Here is a 21,067-nt window from a genome sequence, read left to right as displayed (position 1 = left end):
TAAATATTTGAATTGGTTTGTGCTATCAATGGAAGTATTTGAACGTTAAGTTAAATATTACTTATAAAATATATGGCATTTTATTACTTCATTTATCTCTCATTTGTATTTATATATATAATTTATGTCTCATAAGTCATTTATGTTTCATTCGTATTTAATTTATAATAAGTGATAATAGAAAGTGAAATACACTTCGAAAATTGGAAAAAAATAAGTCTTTTGAAGTGACAGTATCTGAGCCAAAAGCATTTTCTAATTTATCCTCAAACCCTATCTAACCAAAACAGAAAAGGCTACGTTTTTCAGTTAAATATTCTGCCTTCATTAAATCAGAATTTTGCGATGGAAGATTGCTCCGCGGGAATCATTCTCACCGCCCTGGAAATCAATGCGAGGTGTCCGTGGTGGGTAGGACCTGGGACCATGTGCCCGTGGGTAGCCAGCAGACCCGGCACAACCGTGTTTGCTCTCCCTGCACAGAGTTTTGAATAAATTTAAAATGCCAAATTACAAAGACTTCCACTGGAGCAAGGAGCGGGAGCTCAGCAAAAGCGTCCCGTGTGTGGGCACGGGGTTTATAAATATTGTCATGTTTTAGAAGTCACGTCTCATGCTGGCGAATTGTCTCCTGAGCTGCTCTTTGTCTTTTGTCGTTTTCTAGAGAATAGCTAACCTGCTGCCTGCATGGTATTACAATTTCCGGGTCACCATGGTGACTTGGGGGGACCCAGAGCTGAGCTGCTGTGACAGCTCCACCATCAGCTTCATAACAGGTGAGCAGCCGCCTGAAAAGACCGTGGAAGTGCTCCCAGGAGCTGAGGTGCTGGGAAAGTCTGACTTGGAGGTTGTGTTTCACCTGCAGATGCTTGCAAGATGTAGGGTATTTAACAGCTGAGCGTTGTGTTGTGTTTTTGTAAGGAAAGCTCTAAGGACTGCTTTAAATTAATATGTATAATTTTCCTATACAAAGCACAGTGTTTGATTACTCTGTTCCAGCCCTTTAGCAGCTGAATACAGGGCTCCAGTGAGCCCTGCGATCCTGCTCATTTTTTATGACGGTGTGTGTTTTAGACATCGAGAAGTTAATGGGCAAATAGTAATCTGTATTCTTAGGTTTGCTAATATTATGGAACATTTTTCTGTATATTTGCAATGTTTCCAAATACTTTTCCCTCCTGTTTCCCCCTCCCAGTAACGCAGACCATGACTGCACCTGAGCTAATGTGGAGTAGAGTTCTGCCCTCTTGGGCAGGCTGAGGCAGGCGGTATGTTTGGCAGCACGTTATTCTTGTCCTCCAGCTCTGCCTTTCCTGCTGGGTGTTTTTTGCTTGTGCCCAGTAAGGAGGGAAGGGTGCTCCTGTGATCAAGGCATTCCACCTGTGCTGGGTAGATTGGCCTTGGGAAACTGGTGTGGTGCTGGCAAGTCAGTCATAATTCAGATTTTTAGCTGAAATAAATCGATATAACCACACAGATTGCTCTCTTCCAGTTGGGTCCAGCTTTGTGTTTAACACACTCTTGTCAGATACTTTGGGTTTGAATCTTCAATGTGTCAAACAGATTAATTGGAGAGGAAACAGCATACCAGAGCTCCTGTTAGCGCCTTGCCACGTGTTCCTAGCATCCAGGCTGGTTAAGTTAAAGTTCCCTATTGAATCATTTTAGTTTTATGCACCACTGTTTAGTTCACCTTGCAGAAGGTGACTGAAAGCAGTAAATAATTCAGATGGACCTTGAGAGGAAATAAAGTATGTCTCGCTCTTCTTTTCCAGCTGTAGAAATCAAATCAAGAGGAAAATCAGCCTACAAACCACTCCCTCCAAAACTGACACTAGCCTAATCCTAGATTTTCTTTTAGGTGAGAGGCTAAAAAGACGCAACTGAGGAAGGAAAGGAATTAGACCCATTTGCAATGATGGATTAATATAGTGCCTGTGCTCGAAAGAGCTACAACAGAAAAATTATCAGTGGGTTAAGTCCGAGCTCCACTGAAGCCAGCAGAAACCCTCCCATCCTGAGATATCTGGTCCCGAGCTAAACTGCTGACAAATTCTGGCACTTCTCCAGCATATCAGAAACTCGTAGCACCCACCAGGGCCCCGTGAAGGGTCTCCAGAGATATTCATTGTCCTTTGGCATCAATCAACTTTCCTGTAGCACTGTAAAGAAGTAATTTTCCAGCTGGTTGGTTGCTGTATGAGGGGAGAAATGTCTTTTCCGACTGATTAGGGTACCAGGTTCGGCATTTTAGAGTGGCAATGTTCCAGTGGGGCGCTTACACTTCAATATTGTGTTTCCAGAAACCCGCAGCAGAAATGAGGGGAATTAAGGTTGTTCTAAAATAGAAGCCATCGTCAGGATCAGTCTGGATCTCTGTATGGTGAAAGTAAAGACTGTTACTGCCATTAGATGAAAAATGGATCGACTCCTTAACTAGCAGATGTAGACAAAATCAGAAATGGATGAATCTCTTAGAGAATGTTATCCATTTATGATTGGCAAAGCTTCTCTTCAAAAAGGTCATGTGGTCTTAAGTGAAAATATCTAGAAAATATCTAGCTGGAAAGTTGTACCTATGCTTAATTCCTCTTATTATCAAAGGTTTATCCTTTGCTTCTGATTTGAATTTTTCTGGTTTTAATATCCAGTCTGTTAATTCTTATTACACTTTTCTCGTATTGATTGAAAAGACACAAAGCTTTTTTTCCCTTTCTATACGGAATTTAGTTTCACTCTTTTCTGTTAATAAATTCCTTCCATTGAACTTTTCAGGTCCCCTCACTGTAAGGCGTTTTCTCATGTTACTTTTTTTCCCTACTCTGCCTCTCTAATTTTTACTGTCTTTACCAAAGTATGCGAAAACTGGAAGTGTAATACCAGCCTGCTGAATACTCCTACAGAGGCAAAATCAGCTCCCTATTCAATGCTCTGCTGTTTGTGCATCTAGATGATTGCATTTCCTGTGGCATCGCACTGCAGGTCTGTGTTGATTTACTTCTCTTCAGTGGCTTCTAACAGAATTTATCATTTGGGAAGTGTTGTCTACATGCCTTTTTGCTAAAGACCCAACTTTGCACCTGGTGCTTTGCAACACATTTTGTTTGAGCAGGCCCAGCATAGGGGCCAATAATTGAAATCACAGCCCTGTCCAAACCCTCCACTCCTCTGCCAGTTGCGTGGTTCGTCAGCCATGTTTTTACTTTCAGAGCATTGATGGAAGTGTTGAATGGCAGTAAGCCGGATCACAGCGTATTAAGGGAAGAGTCCTAACAAAGAAATCTGATTTGATCAAATTACAAGTGCTTATTGATAGATGGTCACCATTGAATGTGAGCATTAAATACGCTCCTGTCCGCTGATTGCCTTATTTCTTGCAATCTCTTCAGCTTTGTCCAGGGACTGCTGTCAGGCTAGCTCGTGAGAAAGTGGCATGCCAGTTTTTCACGTGTGCAGGTTTGAAATGTTTGTCCCCAGTAGGTGCTGCCTTTTCACTCTTGCAAGTTACCAGGGGACTGCAGAGTTCTTCATCACCCTCAGTCTCTTTCCAGAGAGGGAACAGATGGTTTTATGGAGCGCTTGGTCCCTTTCTGCGTCATTCCGAACAATGCCACCTTCCCTGCACAGGTTGCCAGGAATTAAAACAAGCAAAAAAACCACAACAAAACAACCCACCAAATGAAAAGCCCTAAATTTTAAAATACTAGACTGAAGGTTTTGTAGTCTTCTTGACAGTACGCCATCTGTCAGTTCTTCTGTGTGTAACTGGAAAGCTAACCTCCGCACTTGGAACACAAGCTTGATTTTTTAAAACAAAGCAGAAGGATCATCTGTGAGTTTGGGACCACACCTTGCAGGAAGCTCAGAGCAGAAAAAACAATTCCCTAACACAGGATCCCACAGCTCGTGTGGAGTCTACAGCAGGCTGGGACTTTACGGAAGTGTGGTAGCCGGAATGAAAAGGGTATTGCAAGAGACCAGATGATATATAGCTCACTCCCGCAACAATTAGTCAGATATCCCCAGGAGAATGGGGGAGATTTGGGGGATCCCAGAGACTTACCAGAAACAGCATTTGTTGTCTCGGGCTCCTGCAGCAACAGTTGCACGCTGTTGTGTGAACGCAGGGAGAGATCGTGGCGCTGCCAGTGTTGCTGTGGTGACTAATGAGTTTTTAATGCCACCTGCTGTAAACAGCTGGATTTAAAGCAATCATAAGCAAGGGCACTTCAGACCACCAGCATTTTCTTTTACAGCAAGAATGCTTTTAGCTTTGGAGAACCAAAAAGAGTAAGACAGACAGACGCTTGGTGTTGGTGAGTACCATCACGTCTGCTCTCTGTTGGTCCCGTGGATGCTTTCAGCTGTCACTTTGGGCCAGGTCAGCAACGGGATGTAACTTCCCCACAGCCTCTCGGTGCGACTTGGCTCCCAGTGGAACATGGTGCCAGGGGAGTCGGTCACGCAAGCCCTGGCCCTTCAGTCTCATTTCATGTATCCTGGGTGTTCGCTGACACGTACCTAACGCAAACGGCTGTGTGAACATCAGGAGGGAAAGTATGTCATCAGTATTTAGGGATAGGAGGAAATTATTATTAAGTGTATAAAATTCATGCTAGTCATGACATTAAATTGCAAAGAATCCTTGTGGAGGGATGGACTGGGAACTCTAGAAATTAAAAGAAGCATTACTTTATAGGTTTTATACTAAATAAGGTTGCTTCCTCTCAACAGCATAAAAGGACAGCGTCAAGATTAATTTGAGATAATAGCCTTACTAAACGTTTCTAAATGGGTCTAAACTGGCCGTGCATTGTATTTGCTGCCTTCCTCAGCGATTACTTCAGAAAGTCTGTTCTCTAACGAATGCCTTAATGCAAAAGTTACAGAAGCCTTCGTGAAAGCAGCAGTGACATCTTGTGGCCCCTTCAAACAGACCCGAGCTCCCAGTTTGTCCAGCGTCCAGGCCTCTGGTGGTGGGAAGGGTCCTCTCGCCGGGCAGACGCAGAGGAAGATCAACCATTCTGTATCGTTTTCCCTATTGTGCTCCTAAAGAGCACACAGCCAAGCACACAGATTCGTACACTGCCCCGTTTTATCCAGGTTATCCCACTGATATCACTTTGAGAGGGGGTTATGGTCTTTACCGATCGCTGACTTTGACTTTTGGGTCTCCACTCGGTTTTAACTTAAATCCTAACAACTGGAGACCTGCACTTCCGAATTAGGCAGTGGCGGTGAGCTGACCAGCCATACTCCTTCTGCAATTAATAGAGAGGCACCACAAGGAGGAAATTCTCTTACTCCTTTAAATACCTATTTTAGGAGGACAGGACTTGCTCTGGAGTCTGCTGTCTTTCTTCTTGGGCTGCGCAGGGAGGCGAGGACTTGCCGCCAGCTCCAGCGCAAGACAAGCCATCGAATGGGCTGAGGGGGCTGTGGTGGGGCAGCCTGAGATGTTCAGCCCAGGGTCCAGGCGCTGGATGTGTGGAAGAAGAGGAGGGACAACAGCTGCTTCACCTAACACCTAATAATGTAGCTACCACATGCCTGCAAACTAGACACTGGGTGGTTAGACGGCTGTTAGCTGACTGCGGTCTTCTGTGGTGGTGGGACTTTCACCCTGGGAACAAAGGTGGACGTAACTTTTTGTGCAAAAAGATGTTCTTTGGAAAACTACAGGTTTGGAGCTTTTCCTCCTAGGAAGATGCAAACTCAGTAAAAGGGAGATATTTTTTCCTGTGGAAAAGCTATCCAAATTATTCAGTGTGACGGTTTGTCTTTGTTTCTCACTGTCATTTCTTTTCAGTGCTATGACACGGTGAAGCAATATCTGAGGCTTTTAACTTGACTTTGAATTCAGTTTATAAATGTTGACTCAAAAAATGGTTTACATCAGCTAGTAGCTTCGGGACTTCTTTTTAAACTGAAAGATTGTAAACAAAAGTATATTTTTGTTCCGAATATCCCCCAGGTTAAATGCCATTTTTCGTTTCTTTGAGCTTGCACTCAGGTGCAGATGCTTTTACTAATATGTTTCCGCTATCTTTGTAATAGTCTTTTCCTAACAGTATCCATTGGCAGAAGTTTATTACTGGACTTGGTAATCAACTGTGTTAGACCCTGTCTGTAATACATTTGCCTTATTCCTTCAGCACCAGTGGCACCTGAGATTACCTCCGTAGAATATTACAACCACCTCTTGTACGTCACCTGGACCTATGGAGGAGATGGTACTGACCTCTCTCATTCCAGGATGCTGCATTGGATGGTCATTGCAGAAGGAAAGAAAAAAATCAAGAAGAGCGTAAGTATGAGTGGGGAAGGCATCGCACATTTCTCTGTATTTTTTTTTGTTGAGTTGATAACTTTGGAATACAAAGTTTAAGCAAGTTTAAGATTGGTAGAAGCCTGATTGGTTAAAGTTATTTCACAGTGTTAGCAGGCACTTACAAAGACTCAAGCTCTCAAAACAGCCAGTGGACAAAATGATTCTATGGTGATCCAGCACAACTGTTGATGATTTAGGTGAGAATTTGAAAATAGCTTATTAAAATTCTGGGCTGCAGACAATAAAACATAAAGAGTATTTTTAACTCTATTTAACTCTATTTCTATTTAATGATAACCAGAGTACGCTACTAGCTAAGTTTTTTTAGTTCATTCTGGCCAGGTACTATCACTTCCCGTTTTCTGGCTTTATCAAAAAGACATCCTTATAAATTATGTGTTCTTCATTTGCTGTTTAAATACAAGTTCCGCTAACTGATGGGGTGGAGGATTTCACCCAGAATGTGTGCACTTCTTAGAAAGCTTGCCAGATGTTAGGATGTGTTCTTGGGACGTTCTCTGGAACTCTGAACATATTTAAAAAATCACTTAGGAAAAGAAATCTGGGGTTTCCAAATGTAGATTAAAGTCATGCTGCTGCAGGGCACTGAGATGCACGTTTAACCCGAAGCGAATGAGCAGCCCCTGGATGTACAGTGAGGAGTGTTTGCAATAGAGAAGCGCTGCAGCGCAGGAATATATACAGCCAGCAATGTAGCTTCATACAACCTGTGGCCTGTGACTGTCTTCTACACCACTATTGATCTTTTAATCACTGACCGACCAGATGCTTTCTCAAGTGTCTGGTCTTTCTCAAGGGAAAGGTTTCCCTTCTACAGCTGAAGACTGCGGATGCTGAATTGGAAGTGGATTTTCAGCGTAAGCGCAAATTCGTCAGCGATTTTCACTTGGATTTTTATGGACCACCCTATCTTTCACTGGATTCCTAGTGGCTGCAAGGGTGCACCCATCTGGAGCTTGTTGCAGCATGAATCTAATTACATGATTAGCAGGACTGTTCAAAAACATGACATTTCTGAACAGCAGGAACTCCCAATATTTGGATCTTTGTTTCAAACAAGGAAGAAAACTCCACATTTTATTTTTTTCCTACAAATAAAATATTCTAACAATTGAATTCTAAAAGAATTTTGCTGTGATATCCCTTTCCTCTCTTCCTTCCAAAAGTCATGTTCTCTGTAAGGTTATTATTCTTTCATGAAAAATCTGATTTCTGTGCCACTCAACTTCGTTGAATATGAAAATCTTAGATTAAATAAATATATAATAAAGATTGAAGATGAAATTAAACTAAAATTAATATTGAATACGTAGCTTTAGATTAAACAAAAGATTAAAACAGGAGCGTATCTACAATAGATTATATCTGCAAATAAAACTTCAAACCTTTAGGAATATCTTTCGAAATGTTTGTCTTTGTATTATTTTCAGGACAAGGGAACTCATAAATTATTCTTTAGGAAATTCCTGCAACAACCTATTTATAGCTAACTTCTCAGGTCGTGCTCATATCTGTAAATATGAGTGCACACTTGCAAGCTTCCGGGTGTACCTGTTCTCCTACGTTCTGTTAGTCATTTTCAGAAACGGTTTCTTTTAAAAATCATACTATATTGTAATCTCTTTATCTGATTTATTAAGATTGCTAAGACTGTTATTACGTTTTTCTTGTGGGATTACTAAAATAAATTTTCTTGTGGGATTATTAAAATACATAGGTAACACTGTCAGGCAATGACGACTTTTTCTTCCTGCAATCTGTGTATTTCCCAAGACTCTGTAGAAGTTGGTCAGTTTTTACAGAAGTGATGAAAATAACGTGCATAGTCCCGTTAGGCTTTATTTGGAGCTGTCTACCCCTCTTGTAACCGAAAACTTCAGCCTGAAAATTAAGTGACTGTGAAAACCAGCATAAGATTCCTGAATGTGTCCTTTGTAAACAGTCTACAAGCACTCTGGAAACAGTCTGTTAAAGTATCTGAGTTCTGTGACCCTGGAGAAATGGGGAGCTTACTCACCCCTAAAATAGCAGGAAGAAGTTATTCACAGTGTTCTGAAGCTCAGCTCAGTTTTGGATCATATCTGGTTTCAAACTTGCAGCTGACTGAAGTCAGGCCCCGAGGTCTATTGTCAACTCAAGAGGTCTCCGGGTAGGTGCTAGACTTGGCCAGCTGGATTTAATTTGCAAGTTCTTAGGATACAGAAAGACTTGCCTATATGTGTCTTGTGTACTCTTCTTAGCGATATCTGATCTGATTTAAATTCCTCTAACATTGCAATGGGCTCAAATACATGGTTTGGTTAGCGTTTTGCATGACTCGATGCAAGAGTGCTCTCATTGGTGTGAGGGAGATTTTCTTTCTTCCTTAATTTTTCACTGGTCATACAGAAAATATGGCCTAGGATTGTCTTCTCTCTGCATTGTGATATTCTGCTGAGCATTATGGCTTTCTGCTGTTGATCTCAGTGGGAACTGGTCCATGTGACAAGTCTAGAGTATGCAGAAGACATCTGCTGTGATGCACAGAACTTTCTTTGTAGTATATTAAGCGAACAGAATAATTTTACAAGAAGGATATCTGTTTTGGGTCATATTTAACAGTTGATGTCTATAATCATTGTAGGTAACACGCAATGTGATGACTGCAGTGTTGAGCTTGCCACCGGGGGACATTTACAATCTTTCAGTGACTGCTTGTACTGAAAGAGGCAGCAATACTTCCTTGCCCCAGCTTGTGAAATTGGGTAAGAAATGCTTGTTTGTAAATTATAAACTCACTCCGTCTCTCATTTGACTGTAAAAGTAACTGTGTCAGCAGATCCAGCATCTTCCTCGTTTCAGTGTCATGTACCTGTGACCGCAATTTCTTTTGCAAAGCTGTAATTTTCACCTCACCTTGCTGTGAAAAGATTAGCTTCACATATGGGAATGAGATGCTCTCATAAAATAATATTAGTATTTTCTCTACATGCATAATAAACCTTTCCTGAGTGACAGTGATAGAAGTGAATTTAAAGGACTCCATAACTTCTAAACAAATTAGAGGTCTTGAAGCTATCATTATCTTTTCACATTTCTCATTAGCTCTCACTCAAATCTTTTGAATGGTGCTGGGGTAAGCATTAAAGCCATAACAATCTGAAGTTCTTCCAGGTTTTTTCACCATAGGGGATATTTGAAAGATGTAGACAAATTCCATGGATTTTCCTCTTCCCTCTGCACCGTCCACTGTTTTCCTCATGCCTTGTGTCTGTACGCAGAGTTACATGCTTGTAACTCGTCATTCCCAAGATTGAGCGGGTGGATATGTGAGTGTGAGTATATCCCCCCCGCTACCACGGTCCAAATATTTTAGAGGAGTATTTCAAAATATCAGCTAGCTTTATCTTTCAGACAGGTCCACAAGTGCCAGGTATTATTCATGTCGTACACCCTGCAGCCTAGTTGTATCTTCCTGTTTGCTTATGGGCAGGCAGGCTCCTATTGAACTGGTGCAGTTATTTTGCTCTTGCTCTTTCATTGACTACAAAGAGAAGGTGGAATGAATTCCATTTTGATAAATCGCTTCTAGACTTCTGGGCGTGGGGGTTTTGTTGGTTTGGGGTTTTTTGGTTTTGTGTTTTCTTTATGCTGTTTGCACTTTGAATAGGCACTAGTAAGGATATTTTACCAGCGGCTTTCCTTCCCTCTGTTTCTGAGGGAGCAATGGGAGTTGTAATTAGCAGTAGTGGGAACTGACTCTAAAGTGATAGACGACTCAGCACTTGGCAGTCACTTAAGCATTCCTGCCAAATGTTCTTCCCTCCATGATGTTTGCTTCATCCTGGCAACTTTCCACTTGCAGAAAAATCAAGCCATTTGCTGGAGGCAAAAGGAGGATTTGCTTGGGATGATGCCCAAACGCAAAACTCATATTTTAATTGAGGCCATTTTTTACCTGGAGTGAGGGATGGAATGTGTTTCTGAATCCAAGAGCAGATATATGAGCGTAATTAAAGGAGAGGGATGCTTTCCTATGTAGTTCTGGGTCAACACGTGCACTGCAATCCCCGTGACACAGAAGAAGCCACGTGAATGTGCCTCAGTCCCTACCCTGCTCTCCTCAATGCTCTCCTGAATGCCAATATAATCTTGGCAGCCTTCAACCCTGGAACACTGATCTGATTGTCTGAGGATCAGATACGTCTCCAAAATGTCTATAACCACTTGAGCAAATCCTTTGTGCCAAGTTTTTGGAGGCAGATCTTACGCATCACCTCTAGGCTCCTGTGACAGCATCTCACAGAATTGTGAAGTAAGAGCAAAATGTTGTTGTACATAGCACATTGCATGTAGCGTGTCAGGATCTCGGAATCAGGTCATTGTTTGGGAATGACAACTTTCATTAAACATTCACAGATTAGGAAACGTGAAAACTCTGGAGAACAGCTTGGGAATGTACAACCCAAACTTTGTACTCTCTGAAGGCAAACCAAAGGGGCCCAGGATGCTGAGGCACTGAGAGCTAGTGATTGCCAGTACCTGTTGTGTGTGGGCTTCAGAAGGAAAATCAGGATCAAGCCTTGGTCTTTAAATAATCTTGGGAAAAAAAGTACATCTCATCCTAACTCCATGCCTGGGCTGTTTGCTCCTCTCCCTGCTCCTCAAGGTTTCCCTTCCTGTCCTGCTGTGCTTTCCATACTCCAGGAGGGGTGGCCTCCATGGGAGGTCAGCATGGGCTCCCATGGGCCACTGCCTGTCCAGACACGGGGGTCAGTGGGCGGGGAGGTGGCCCTGGAGGGGACAGCCGAGGCCACCCCACATGGGGCTGGGGGTGCTGGGTGCAGTCCCTCAGCCGTGTTTCACAGCATCTCTGATGCCATCTCTCCCAGGAGACCCCCAGTAGTCCTCCTGTCATAAGGTTGTCTCCTCGCCATGTAGGTACCCCAGTCCCCCATATATCTTCGCCCATGGCCAGTTCATCCAGCACAACAGCAGCGAAAATCATAGCAATAAACTGAAGATCCCCAAAGTCTGGACCTCTGCATTCAGTGAGGAGAGAAAACTCCTGCAGCTAACTGGAACGACTCCAGACCCAATGGCCCCTAAGTGTCCGCCTAGAAATATATTATTAAAAAAAAAAAAAAGCAAATTTTTTTTTTAAACTGCTAATTAACTAAATATTATCTTTGCTGCAATTAAATGAACCTAGACGGCCTTCGCTTCTGCTTCTTTATCATCTCCTGGGGCACGCCCTGTGAGGAAAAACTTTCTCAGGCCAAATGTGTTGCTAACAGGTGAACAGCCATCTTCTCCCGAAAGAGTTTCTGCTAACATAGTTCTATTAATAGAATACGCTGATCATCCTCAATAAGGGCTCTGTTGAAAAGGGAAGTGAAGTAATTATCCAACTGTCCAAATAGAGAACAGTTTAAATAGAGAAGAAAAACCAAGACACTTCATCATCTTCCCATTTTACAGTGGTAGTTTATCACCATGAGAGGCAGGGCTTTACATTGGCAGGCTTTATCTGAAGGAAATGAAAGATAGAAGGGCATCAGGTATTGCTTTCATTTTTGTTCAAGGCTTCCTCCTCTCAGTTGTCTGGAAACTTAAAGATAAGCTTAATAAAAAGAGATTTTCTCTTAACCAGAGCCAGCCCCTCCAAAATCACTGTTTGCTGTCAACAAGACTCAGACCTCCGTGACTCTGCTGTGGGTGGAAGAAGGAGTGGCTGATTTCTTTGAAGTCTACTGCCAGCAGGCTGGATCTGTTCAGGAAGCAAAAGTCCAGGTATGTAAGCGTCTCTTCTTCGGTTTCTGCTCTTCATCTCTGAAACTGAGACTGGGCCTTGCATCTTTCTGGTTTGTGGTCCGCTGCTTAGCATTTGTGTGTAAATCCCAATGACATTTTTTGCTCAGTACACAGGTTAGATCATTAAGCCAAATGTGGCAAGGTGGTTCAGAATTAAACTTGTAAAAGCTGAACTACTACAGCATTTCAAATACTAAAATATTTTGTTATTTTGCAATATTAAAATTGGCTTCTGTCTCATTGATGAGATTATAATTACTTGGACAGAAACTCTGTGCATCCAACAAGGTGTCAGTCTTTGGCTAGTCATGAAAATGGCTCCAATATACCACGCAAAACCTAAAAGACCACAAAGCTAAGGGAATGTCAATGGGCAGGAAGGGAAAAATGGTCAGGTAGCTTGATAAGGAATGGGGAAAAATAGACATATTTAGATGCCATGAGATCTTTTATGCATCATTTTATTTTTTATGGCTTACTTTATTCCTGGTTTTCAGAACTCTTAACTGTAGTTTAGTAGGACCTTCACTGCTATTCAGAGAGCATCTTTGTGCTGCAAATGTGGCTGCTTCTCATGGGTTTTGTCTCTTAGGGTATTTCCTTTGAGACCCACCTTCTCAGCCTTACAAACGAACTTCCTTTTCTCTCTGTCCAGTTAAGTACCTGTGCTCAGAGGCCACCTGAATACCTGAGTGTTTAGACTGGTGCTGTTACTCAGTGAAGAATATAGCAGTAGTAGTTTTAATTCCTTGACATTAAATGCTGTGCAACATATGTGGCTTACTTGGAGGTTTTGCTGATGGTATAGTCAATCACTGTGATTACATGCCATGAAACACGATTCTCTCATGTAGACTGTCACACATAATGGGAAATCATTCAGAAAAAAACCCCACAACCCACTCGTATCACTGATTATCCAGAAAGAGATACATACGCTCTTTAATCCTATGGAAGACCAATCTGAATTATTTAATATTCCTTTTAAATTGAGAAAGGCACTGACTAAAGGAAAAAAATATGTTTAAATGCACTTTAATCTTTCAGATAGTTTAGATTCCACATCCAGATTCCTGCTTTTTCACGGTGAATAGCTAAAGATTGTGAAATCGTTATCCACTTAGCAGAGATTCAAAATAATGATGTGCTCAGGCAAGGAAGGTACCACAGGATTTGCAGCTTTAGTGCAGAGCAGATCTGTTTTAAGAACATTAGGAAAAGACTGCTCCATTTGGCAGGATCTTCAGTGGGTGTCTCATTTGTTGACATGAACATCTGGCACTGGGAAATGCACAGAGGTTGTCAGCTCATTTCTCATTAGATTCGTCGCTCTCTCTTCTGTCTCTGTGAAAAAAGGGGAAGAGGTCCTTTTTGAACAGTAAAAAGGGATGCTTTCCCATTAGACTGGTGAAAATTCTTTACTTGTGATTTTCCATGCTAATTACATTAATGTTTTTGTCCCTTTCCTCCATTTTTAAGTCAGCAAAATGAAAAGCAACAGCTTTCCAGGTTTGAACATCTTGGGTTTTGCTTGACTAATTCAAATTTCCCAGATGGCAAAACAGAAAGCATCCAACCAAGTCCAGTTGCCAAACTGAGGCCCCTCCTTTCAGCTCAGAGCATAAATGTCCCCTCCCTTACACTCATGTACACGTGGTTTCATCTGAGTAACATACCTCACAACTGCACTGCAAGAGGAACACTTGCTAGTCTAGAAGGAGCCCGTGAATGACAATAGGTCACTGCAAACATCCAGTGCTCGAGACTTGCGACACGATCTTGCACTCCTCATCCGGAGTGAGTTCATTCATAAAGCTTCTCCTTGTTCCCTTTCTAAACCTCTGGATCAGTGTCCCTATTTTCACATCTGCAACCCACCTTTGGTTGTGCTGGAGAGTACAGAAAAGCTCCTGAGGAACTTAAGGAGCTATATCTTTAAGTCAGTGCATGTGTTGTATTTGTTTTCTTTTGCCATATCAGCATTTATGAAACATAAAAGTGTTTACCAGGGACACAGTAATTAAAACATTGTACAAAGATATTATGTGAAGAGTTCCTACTACCTAGAAAAACTGAGGTGTGGTGTATCTGATCATCGTTATTACCCAAAGGCTTTGCTCTAGCTTTGTTGTTCACCTTGGCCAAGTGAAAGGCTCACAGCTCACAGAGGAACTGCCTTAGAGGCAGAGGCGACGTACATTCGTACTAGGCGGTGGGCCACACTTTGAATTAAAATAATTTTATTTTCCTCCTAACCGTATGGCTTACTAGCCAGAGCTCATGAGCTCTGCCCGCCTTTGGGGATGCCCTGGAGGTCATAGCGCTTTTCGCCACCAAGCATGTGCCCAACCAACCCGCTATGAGGCACCCTCCTGCCCTCCCCAGGGGGTCCTGGGGCTCCCTGGAGTGCTCTGGGCTGTTCCTGCTGCTGCTTTCACCCCTGTTTCTCTCCCCTCTTCTGCCAGACTACCTGCTTATTTTCAAAAGCAGGCCCTGGTTGCCCTCCCTGGGTTTCGAAGTGCTGGTTTCTTTCACCAGATCTGACTTTACCTGGTCAAATATATGGGTGGAGAAGGGAGCTCTTATTGTGCTCTTGCGTTTACAGGAGGACAAACTTCTGTGTATTTTTTCCCCATGTCTGCAGGAACCTGTCACTGTCTCTTCACACGTGGTGACCATTTCCAGCCTAACCCCTGCCACGTCCTACAACTGCAGTGTGACCACCTTCAGCCACAATAGCCCCAGCATCCCCACTTTCATTGCGGTTTCCACCATGGGTAAGCAGCACTTCCGTGCTTTCTTCTTCCTCCTCCAGCTACAACATCTGTTTCTCCTTGATTTCTAAGCTGTTTTCAGTAATGCTGGCCCTAGGGGTTGTTTATATCATGGAAAGGCTTACAAATGTGGATGGGATGGGGAAGCAGCATTAAAAAGTTCTTAGAAAAATCCCGGCTGGGGGGCGGGGTGGGGGTGGGGGGTTGACTTGGAAAAATACAGACTGGAGGCTCAGTTCTCTACTGTGTTTTAGAAATCAGGGACCTAATTTCTGGTGTCAAGGCTGACCATCAGGGTACTGCTTGATGACATTTATGGAGAAAAATATCTTTTCAGACAAGCCCAAACAAGAGGGAAATCATATTTATCAGCTGTTAAGGCAAAAAATAGCTTTCTGCTTTCAGTGAGGAAGTGGAGATAGGGTGAGAGAGAAGGAGAAAGGGCCACTGCAGGATCTTAAGTAGTCACTCCCCGAACGGATAACTCCTGATGGAGGCTCCCCAGGCATGTCTTGAAGCCTGGCTCTGTATTGACTCTAAATAAAGGTGTTGAACTGTGCAGAGCATTGGCCTTCTCTTTAAAATCTCCTCTTCAGAACAATCCGTGTCATCTCTGCTTAGTTAGGAGTTGTGTAGCTTTAGCCACTGGTCCTATACATCATACACCACTCCATGCTGAAGTTCAGTGCCTGATACTTAGCTTGAAAATCTCCATGATTTTTAGTCTGAAAAATGCTTCTCTAGACAGCTGTGAATGTAAAGTTACTCTGAGCAAGTAAAGCAGAGAAAGTTTCGTACATAATGAGCAGAACAGGATATCTGGTCTCATAGTAGTACAGTCGATAAGCATGTACTATTGAACAAAAATAAATCAAGGTTTTGTTATTGAGAGATGATTCCAGCTCTTATTTAAAGCAGAGTGTTTTCTTAAGATTTATTTGCCAAAGTAATTCAATCCGTTTCCACCAAGTATATTAGAGAGCATCAGCCTGTTCCTTTGCTTTTGGGTCAGAAAAGGTATTGATTATTGTTGAAGAATAACTTCAGAGTTGAAATGGCTTTGGAGACATAGATGATGATCAATGTCTGTATTTTACACTTCCTTCACCCTTTCTCTTGTGTTATGAATATCAGTTAAAAAGGAAAAAAAAAATAAATCAGAACATACCGCAGTTTAACAAAATGCCAGAGTGAAGTAATTTCCCCACAGAAATTTTGTAAGAGCAATAACTAGTCAAAACCTCCCTTTATCTCTAGTGGTAGATTTTTCTCTCTGTAGTACTCCAGGCTGAATGAGATCAGTTCAGAAAAAATAGCGCTATCAACATTCAGGGAAAAAAAAAATCCCCAAACTGTCAGGGCTTCTGAATTCAATAACCAAGAGTCCTTGTTTGTATGTACAGTCACTGAGATGAATCCCAATGTAGTGGTAATCTCCGTGTTAGCCATCCTAAGTATCCTTCTGATTGGACTGCTGCTGGTGACTCTTGTTGTACTCAGGAGAAAACATCTCCAGATGGCCAGGTAAGTCTGGATTTATGCTAATTCCGAAAATTTCAGACAAGAGCAAACACATCATAACAACAGTTGCAACTGAGGATGCTTGTGTGCATGGGTTATGCTGGAGACGCTTGTGAATAAGATGCTGTCAGAATGGTTGTCTTGATGCTCTCTAGGAATATCATGTCTTCTCCCTCTATCTACTTTCATTCTACATATGAGCCTACTTTCTACATATAAGCCTCAGCCTTTGTCTCATTTTGAGCTTTGCAAGATTGGGTCCATAAGAAGTGCAATCCCTTATTACAAAAGGGTTGTGTCAGGAACCCAAAGGATAATTAAGATCTGAAGCAATTGGGCATGAGCAGGACATCAAGATGGTTTGCAAATCTTTCATATAGTTTGGAGCAGGAGTTTTTCCATGTCAACAGATAAGATGATTTGTCCATCAGGTCCAGGATGCTGCATTTGAGAGGCCATGTAAAGCCTGAGCCCTGGCAGCCAAATGCCCAGGTCAATGGAGGATGTACTCAGGGCCCTGAGATTCTCTCCCTAGCGCCAGTCTGCCTCCAAATCTTGGTCTTCCAGTTGTCCACATTCTACGCCTTATATGGGCTTCCTTATGGGAACTGCAGCATGGGAAAAAGCATATGGGCTCACCTAGATCTTGCCTTTCTACACAGTCAAGAATGCAGCCAAATATCCACAGATCCAGAGACCCACAAATCCAGAAGGGAGCTCAGGTCCCGCTGTTCGTATATAACATTAATGATCCCCATTTGTTCTATCATACAGATGAAGGGAAAAATTATCTTGTAGGACTAAATGTTTTTTTACAGAACCTGCAGTTCCTTCAGCTATCTGCACCGGTCATTTTTACCTGAATATTGAAATTCAGTTTTCTTTTCCTGGTGGTGTTAACCTGTATCAGTTCATTTTAATGCGGGTTATGTTACAGCCCGAGTGAACTGCGGATGTTTCTCCAAACCCTCTACGTGTGGTTCACCTGGTTTTGGAAGGGTCCTGGAGTCTTCATCCTTCTATAATCTATGTAATATATTTTGTATTAATTTACTCTCCCGTGTCAAGAAAGGAAATGATTTTGTGTAAAAAAACTTATGTGAAGAATCTTGCGCTTGGCTACCTAGCAGACACTGCAGTTTGTGTGTCGTGTCTTGGCTCTGTATTCCACACAACAGACATATTTTGCAGGCTATCTCTTTCAGTGAACATTATGTGTTTCCTTCCTTTTATGTGTAACTAGCTCTGTGAAAATCCCAGCTAAATTAATTCTCTTTCCTATTCAATTATTGTGCAGGCAACCCAAAGCTTTTTCTTTTTCTCTTCATCACTCCTTCTAGCCACAGAAGATAAAAACCGCAGGAGGAAATTAACAAAATAAATCCAGTGAGAAGCTGCAAGCAATTGTTTGCTTAAATCAAGGAGTCAAAAATAGTCAAGTCAATTTACCATTTGTAGCTAAAAATAATGGACTTGTGATAAATTCACTGGAATGTTATTCAGGAAATTCGGGGTTTCTTTCAAAATTATTTTATGAACTCAAAATTACCGTGCTTCTGTCAAATAGAAAAGATTATACATCTTCTTAGAGTTGGGACAGTGAATATTTAGTATAGAAAGATAAATCATTTAGCATGTATACCGAGGCCAGCAACTAGTGCTAGTGCCAGACTATAGAAAGCCCAAATCTGAACAGAAAATGAGGTCTTTATTAGCAATTTCTCCCTTTTTTCACTCTTTTTTAGCATTATTAGGAAACTTGATGTCAGGTGGCGTTGAACATTTAGTGGTTTTGGAGGCCTATGTTAAAGGATTTCAGTCACGTTTATCTCAGATTCTCTCAGGCCTGAGTACAGATGTGAGTGTTCAGCACTCCTCCACAACTCTGAGAGTCCTCGATTAAATCAACATCATTGCGAGCATTGTGAATCCAAAAATGGTAACTTTGTACCCAATGGTCTTCCTGAAACAGGGAGTGCGGGGCTGGAACTTTTGTCAATTTTGCATCTTTAGAGAGAGATGGAAAACTTCCTTATAACTGGTAAGTGTTTGAAGTAGAGCTTTTAATTGTGTCTTTCCCCATCTCGGTATTTTGGCAAATACGATCTTTAAATGTTAAGTGCTTATTTTTTATGTCATCCCTGTCCCTGTTTAAGATAAAACTACTATACCTGTTATTTTAGCATTTTACTTTTTGAATGATGACTCAAGACTATGTATTCTGTCATCTACTATTTTTAGTAGGAAATGATGTATATAAATGTCAAAGAAGTTGCATAGATGTGTTTTGGGAGGATATTTTTTTTTCCGTAGAGACATATTTTCTAAAATGACACAAGTGTAGAAACTTGGTCTGTAAATCTATTAGCACTTCCTTAGAGACATATTTACATTCAGGAGTAAGCTTGCCTGTAGATAACCAACTAGCAACTGTCTTCACGCAGTACCATTAATTAATTTTTCCTCGCAAGACAAGGACAAGCCAACTCAAATATTTACTGTAACTTAATGTTCAGTGCTGTTGAAATGAGTAGGAAAAAGACCCCATATTCTTGCTCGTCTAGAAAACCACCTACAAGAGTTGCAGGCACTGACTGGACTCCAAGCCATCACTGACACCCTCAGCCAAAGAGAAGTATTTGAACAAAGTCTGTAGGATTAGTTTTTCCAGAAGCAAAAGGGCTCTTAGACCTACCTGACTGGCACCAGTGTGGTCATTTTCATTCCTGTTTTGATAATCAAATTGGTGCTAATGACTGACCCAAGGTTCACTGTTTTGTTATTAGCAATCTCTGCAAAAAAAATCGTGTCTTTCAAGGCAAGTCCAAACACAGATATTTAAAAGCATGCTGTCAGCCCCCTAAGGCCCCATTCCAGTATGTAGGAAGAAGAAAATATGAGCCTTGGGTTTACACCCATGGTCAGCTTTGTTGACAGCCAAGGAGTTGGAAAGAGGAGTTGGTGCGCAGGGATCTGCTTCCATGATCTCATAGGACACAGCCTGCCAGCAAGGACGGGATTAAATGGATTGACACTGCACCACGACAAGCCTTTTGCTAATAAGCGTGCAAACTGAACTAACAAGCCCAGCAAATCTTGTCAGTACCTCACTGTGCGGCTAATTAACTGGATATTAAACAAGCTTCACTTGCTTGGTTTAGCTTTAATAGCAGCCAGCTGTGTGCAGTACAAACTAATCTCTCTTCCAGCTTCTCTTACTTCAACTATATTAATGGCAAAGGCAGCAGAAGATCAAACACTCGTGTTAATTAAATATCCAAGCTTGAATCAAATGATTAAACTAGCAACAGATGTTATTAAAACCATAAAAGTTTTTTTTATGGGAAGGGGAATTAATTAATAGGTTTGGATGTGAAAGTGAAGTTTCTCGTTGCTTGATTTAGTATATGTGTATGTATGTGTGTGTGTATATATATGTGTGTATATGCATATATGTATGCATACATAAATTTTGTTATAAAAATATAAATTGGGAAAAATATTCCTGCTTAATATCTCCACAAATTTTTGATAACTTAAGGCAGCGTGTCCTAATCTTATGGTCCTGACTTCTGTGAAAGTTAGTAAAGGTATCTTGTGTTGTGTGCCTCTGTTGTCTAATGTCAAGACCAGATTCACTCTCCATCCAGGCAGCTAAGTGGAAAATATAGCACTAAAGACAGGGGGAAGGATTAGGAAACCCATTTTTCTTGGGCCCTTTCCAAGGATCTAGTAAGGGAGCTATGGGCATATCCACTGATTCCTAAGGAAAGCTCAGGTCAGCAGAGTTTTCAGGATTTGAGCAATCTCTGCATCTTTTTCTTTTAATTAAACAAAATTGTTCGGTACACCTGAGCAGTAGATGAAAGACTATATAATTCCAGGAAACCAATATTGTATTTATTGGTCAATGATGTATTTTTCATATGTTGAAAGAAATCAATTGTAAAACAATGTCGGAGTTCCTAATCTGTGAACAATATAAGTAGGTCTGCAAGCACGTTAACCTGTCATTTGATAAAGTGCGGAAATGTCTCAAGATGATTTGATGATGACAGAAGACCCAGGCTTGAATAATTCCTTCTGCCTCTGTAGGCAAGAGGAAGTAAAAACCTCACTTGGAGTTTCCCAATGGAAAGAGGAGTACTCTGGCAACGTCATCATTTCTCTCTTCTAAACCTGATGAAAACCCCTCTGCGGCACTAATGAAAACCTCTCTGTGGCACCAGAGATCTGCTTACAGAAAACCCAAAGTCATGCTCAGTCCACTCCCATAGAAACCCTAACAACGGATAAGCCCTAAGGCTCTGATGCTGCAACCTCCATGGCATATGATTAACTAGAAAGGGCTGTCGCTTCTGCCTGACCCACACAATCCCTACCAACGTCAGGGAAGCTGCCCTGCAGAAGCTGGGCCGCCCATTTTCTTTTCAGCAGCAAAACTCATTAAAGCATGACTTGGAGTTTTCACTACGTGGGCAAAAGTTTTCCACCACTGGTTGGAAGATTAAGATAAGAGATGATTACATTTGACCTGACTTGCTTATCAGGGAAAACACAGTATCTTCCGACTTCATAAGAGCCAAGAGTACTGAAAAAGGAAATTTCACTTTGTGGTTCCTCTTTA

General features: G+C 41.7%; 1 protein-coding gene across 1 annotated transcript in view; it reads left to right on the top strand.

The window, feature by feature from the left end:
* The window catches only part of PTPRO (protein tyrosine phosphatase receptor type O), a 155,865-nt gene that overhangs the window by 114,306 nt on the left and 20,492 nt on the right, over positions 1–21,067 (top strand). The window contains 7 exon segments of the mRNA XM_054188417.1: positions 665–776; positions 6,156–6,307; positions 8,976–9,096; positions 11,985–12,124; positions 14,790–14,922; positions 16,323–16,443; positions 18,413–18,481. Of these exon segments, the coding sequence (XP_054044392.1) occupies positions 665–776; positions 6,156–6,307; positions 8,976–9,096; positions 11,985–12,124; positions 14,790–14,922; positions 16,323–16,443; positions 18,413–18,481 (848 nt within the window).

Source organism: Rissa tridactyla, chromosome 1 (genome assembly GCF_028500815.1).
Source record: "Rissa tridactyla isolate bRisTri1 chromosome 1, bRisTri1.patW.cur.20221130, whole genome shotgun sequence".
In the NCBI taxonomy this organism is placed as follows: domain Eukaryota; kingdom Metazoa; phylum Chordata; class Aves; order Charadriiformes; family Laridae; genus Rissa; species Rissa tridactyla.
Note: the sequence above shows the minus strand (reverse complement) of the source record. Positions and strands in the feature narration are given on the sequence as shown.